We start from the raw sequence: 5,040 nt of genomic DNA, 5'->3' as shown, positions 1-5,040 counted from the left end.
TTAGGCCGCCCCTTAAGGATTGGGAAGCCGAGGTATTTATCAAGAGCGGTGGTGCTGCGGATACCAGAAATTGCGGTGAGCTTGTGAATTTTAGCTTGCGGAGTACCCGAAGAGAAGAAAGCTCTAGATTTAGAGAGATTTATTTTCAATCCTGATGCTTTACTGAAACCATCAAAGATCTCTGATACAACTTTGAATTGGGAGCTTTTAGCCTTGATGAAGAGAAGGACATCATCCGCAAAGAGGAGATGAGAGAGTTGAGGTCCAGTGTTATTGATTCTGATAGGTTCCCATTTCCTTTGACTAACTGCATTGTTGATAGCTGCTGAAAGTTTTTCCATACACAAGATGAAGAGATATGGCGAGAGAGGATCACCTTGGCGAAGACCATGAGTAGGCTTGAATTGCGGTAACTTGTTGCCATTCCATAAAACAGAGAAGTTGGAAGATGTCACACAGTGCATGATAAGTTTGATGGTGATGTCTGGGAAACCAAAATCAATAAGGCAGTTATGAAGGAACTCCCAGTTGACATTGTCAAAAGCCTTTTCTAGGTCCAGCTTAAAAGCCACATAACCTTTCTTTTTTTTTTTGTCCTTCTCATGAAATGAACAATTTCCTGCAAAACAATAGAGTTGTCAGTGGTGCCCCTACCAGGCAGAAAACTGCTTTGATAGGGACCAATAATAACATTAAGTATCGGTCTGAGACGGTGAACCAAGACTTTGGTGATTAGCTTGTAAACAACATTGCAGAGGCTAATTGGTCGGAAGTCTTTGTAGGTATTTGGTGGGTCAACTTTAGGGATAAGTGCAATGAGGGTGTCGGCAATTGTGGGGTCAAAAGCACCTGTTTGGAATGCCGTTTGCACCAAGTTGAAGATATCATCTCCAACGATGTGCCAGTACTGTTTGAAAAAGATGCATTGGAAGCCATCTGGGCCCGGAGCTTTGTAAGGTTTCATAGAGTTAAGGGCGGCTAGGACTTCAATTTTAGTGACGGGTTTAGTTAGGGAATTGATGCCTAGATCATCAATGAGGGGGTGATTGCCAAGGTTGAAAAGGCGGCTATGTTGTGGTTGGCTGCTGGTAAAGAAATTTTTGAAGTATTTGTGGGCTTCATCTTGAAGGATATCACTATCTGTGGTCCTAATGCCATTAGGGAGTTGGAGGGTGTGAATTTTATTCTTTTTTCTACGGATAATGGTTTGGGTATGGAAAAAGGCACTGTTTTTGTCACCGAATTTAACCCACATATCTCTGGATTTTTGGTACCAAAGCATCTCTTCTTGAAAAAGGATATGACTATATTCTTTCTGAAGCTCCTTTTCTAAAAGAGTGTGTCTAGTAGAATCCACTCTCTCAAGGTAATTTTGGATGCCTTTCAGCCTACTCTCCACATGCTTTTTTCTTTTAAAAATATTGCCAAAGACATCTTGATTGAAGGTGATGGAATTTTCTTTGACAATATTTAAAGCAGTGATGGTGTTATGATTGGAAGAGTTCCAAGAGTTTCTTACCAAATTCTCATAATCTTTGTGGTCTATCCAAGCAGCTTCAAAGCGGAAAGGTCTAGGTCCTCTAGCAAGAGGAAGGCCACCAAAGCGGAGAAGAAGAGGATTATGATCTGAGTGCAATCTACATAATACTTCAACAAAAGCTTCCGGAAAAGAAATTCGCCAATCAACATTGGAAAGACCTCTATCTAGCTTTTTGGAGAGGATTCTGATACCATTTTGATTGCGGTGCCAAGTGAAACGACCTCCGGTTGTAGTAATGTCAAGAAGGTTGCATCTGTCCATGAAGGTTGAAAATTGGGCTGCTCTATTGTGTTGGAAAATGCCACCTCTCTGATCACTTGGTAGAAGAGTTTCATTAAAATCACCAATAAGCATCCACGGTCCGGTAAAAGTATGACTGATAGTGGCTAGATAGCTCCAAAAATTGTTGCGCATAGTGTGGTTAGGGCTTGCATAAACGCAAGTACAAATGGTGGTAGCGTTGTTGCGGCTTATAGTGAAAGTGATAGAGTATTGGTTATGGTCAAGGACAGTTGTGGTGTTGGTAGCAGCAGTTTGTATCATAAGCCAAATGCCTCCCGAGTGGCCATTAGCTTCGATAACATGAACTGGAGTGTAACCATTGTTAATCCAAAAGGAGGAGAGGTTAGCAAAAGGGGTATGAGTTTCATAGATAGCAAAATAAGTAGGGCTATACTTTCTTATTAAATCCTTTAGTTGCCTTCTTGCATTGTTATTGTGAGCCCCTCTGATATTCCAAGAGAGGATTGAAGTATCAAGTAGAGCTTCCATAACAACGAAAGATGGAAAGGAAACTTTGGAAGAAAAGACTAAGTTACCATGTCCTCCTTACTGTCATTGGAGGTCTCAAGCTGCTCTTTAGTAGGCGCTGCATTCACTTGATTTGGATCAACAATATCTTGCCCAGACATAGTTTCATCATCCAGTTCAGTGATGGAGGGAGGTTCATTATTTTTACTGGTGTGTTCCTGGCGAGTAGGTGTACTGATGTTGGTAGTGGCAAATTTGTAAATAGCTTGTTGGGTGTGGTTTATAGTGAAACGCTGGTTTTCTTGAAGTGGGGTCTTGCTAATTTTTGATTGGTGGCTTTTTGTGGGTCTAGTTGCGGCTGTCATGACAGGCTCAATGATAGGTCCATGAATGGTTTTATGATTGAGGTACTTTGTGGGGCCGTGTTGATTGGTTTTGGGATTGGTGGTTGGACTTTTGAGGATTGGGTCATCATATTCAGTGTCCTGGCGGCGCCTTTTTGTATCAGAATTTGTTTTGCTTGCACGTGGGACCTCATGTGGATTGTGTTTTAAAGGGAAATTTGTTGGTTTACTTTGGTGGGTCATGTATAGGGGAGAGAAACGGTTTTTGTTAGTGTTTGACTGCTGACCATTGGAAGATTTTTTTCTCCTTGTAACCAAAAGCCATTCTCCATGTAGATCGGTGGGCCCTTCATTAATACTCAATATTCCCCCTTTATTGCTTGTCCCCTCGTGATTATTTGCAATAACATCATTTCCGTTACTGTTGGGAGGAATTGATTGGCTTTGATTGGCGGCTGAAACACGCTGAGCATCCTGGTGGCTGTGTTCATGGTGGTTGGTGGTGGCTTGATGTTGGTGATGCTTATCATTGTCCGTCTTGGATGGGATTTGAGTGCAGCTTCGTCCCAAATGACCGTAGCAACCACAGTTAGTACAAATTAAATGTAGCCCTTCGTATTGAATCTTGTACCAGTGGCCATTCACCCATATCTTTCCGACAACTGGCACTGTTAAATCAACTTCGACACAAACCCGAGCAAATTTCCCTCTTTCAACTTTTAGCGTATTTGTGTCAACTTTAATGGGACGACCAATCGCCGAAGCCATGGCTAGAAGAAAGCTTTCGTCGTAATATACAAGATTTAAGCCAGGAAAACGTACCCAAACCACTGTGCGTTCAACCTTGGCTTCTGGTGATGCAAATTCCGGAGACCAGTGTTTGACCGCTAAGCAATGATCAAAAATCATCCAAGGCCCTCGAGTGATAACTTTTTCCTTGTCTGCTTCTTGATCGAACTTAACCATATAGAAGCCATTATCATTATCCATAATTTCGAATCCACTTTGAAGCTTCCAAACTTTTTGAAGGCGATCTTTCATCGTGTTATAGCCGAGGTTTTTCCCCAACAATTTGACTACCAGAGCATCTTTCCATGGGGTGCATAACTCTTGGAAGATCGTAGGCTCCAAATAAACCTTAGGAAGGAGACGGTTACCATTCTCTAGCTCAATGCGGACGAGTTTTTTCTCGATCATATCTTCTTTCTCACGTACTGGACTTTCATTTGGGGATCCTAATAGCTTATCACGGAATGATATCTTGGTTTTGGGTGGGTCGGGTGGCTTTTTGGTATGTTGCAAGCTTGGTTCACCTTGAGCGGAGAAGACAAACTCAGAGCTCATCTCTCTAGTTTCTCTCTCTAAAAAAAATGTCAACAATATGCGCCTCTCTTTAAAACAAAACAAATATAGGAAAAATAATTGTAAATCTTATTTTGAAAAAGACATTCACAATATCTTTCAAGCATCAACATCATCATCTTCTCCAACAATTTATGAGACTTGAAGATTTTCACCAATCCAATACGTTTACAATGTTTCTAACTCAAGAATCTCATCCACATACCCTCTGCATTTAGCCTCTAAGGTTCCTAAAAGGTACTCATTTGATTTCACCGATTACACAAAAAAGAGTGAGAAAAAGCTTAAATAGAGATCCAAAACCCTTGTAACGAGCCTATCACAAAAATAACAAACGGCGTTGCGCATCGTGCATGAGACAAAATCAAAATTCTGTCAAACAAACACAAACAATCACCAGATAACGACCTTCCTTATAGTCCACCCACGTGTGTATTCCAATCGGGCATTTTTTAAAAAAAAAACTTAATTATACAAGTGTGTAACCACATATGTATTCTGTTAGTTTCATGTGAATTTAAACAGAGCTAGTCAACCAAGTGACTGAAATGTAGCTTATTGCAACATGAGTGACATTTTGGACTAACTTAAAATTTTTAAAACATAAGAGATCAACTTAAAATCTCAATTAAACATAATGGTAGCTTTCTACAAGATTTTGGTTGCTTAGGTGTTGGTGGTGTTGTTCGCAACCACGATGGAGATTGGAGAGCTGGTTTTTCTCACTATGAAGTTGGAGGTGATGCGTTATTAACTGAGTTACGTGTTATCCAGATATGTCTTGATTTTTGTAGTAAAAAAGGATATGTCAACATTATTTGTGAGAGTGATTGTTTGAAAGCAGTTGACTTGTTCTTGCTGGTCGTGATCATACCTTGCACACTTTTTCTACTGACATTCTTCATATTAGATATGCTTTATACAGGGCCGGCCCAACATGTCAAGAGGCCTAAAGCAAATTTTATAATGAGGTCTTTTAAAATTTTTAAAAAATAACGCAATGCTTATTAAAGCATAATAAATCAAGTTTTGTTAAATACGAGA

At 40.3% G+C, this 5,040-nt stretch overlaps 1 protein-coding gene across 1 annotated transcript; it reads right to left on the bottom strand.

The window, feature by feature from the left end:
* Positions 1-2,349: 2,349 nt before the first annotated feature.
* On the bottom strand, positions 2,350-3,978 carry LOC146949650 (uncharacterized). The gene has a single exon (XM_085748546.1). It carries the CDS (start codon positions 3,976-3,978, stop codon positions 2,350-2,352), a length of 1,629 nt encoding a protein of 542 aa, XP_085604672.1.
* Between the last annotated feature and the right edge of the window lie 1,062 nt (positions 3,979-5,040).

Source organism: Medicago sativa, chromosome 2 (assembly GCF_051527215.1).
Source record: "Medicago sativa cultivar Bolivia chromosome 2, Bolivia_mono, whole genome shotgun sequence".
Classification (NCBI taxonomy): domain Eukaryota; kingdom Viridiplantae; phylum Streptophyta; class Magnoliopsida; order Fabales; family Fabaceae; genus Medicago; species Medicago sativa.
The sequence above is the reverse complement of the archived record's forward strand: the minus strand, read 5'-3'. Positions and strand labels throughout refer to the sequence as shown.

Excerpts from the sequence above, each read along its gene's own strand:
- LOC146949650 (XM_085748546.1), bottom strand. The coding sequence starts at position 3,978 with ATGAGCTCTGAGTTTGTCTTCTCCGCTCAAGGTGAACCAAGCTTGCAA.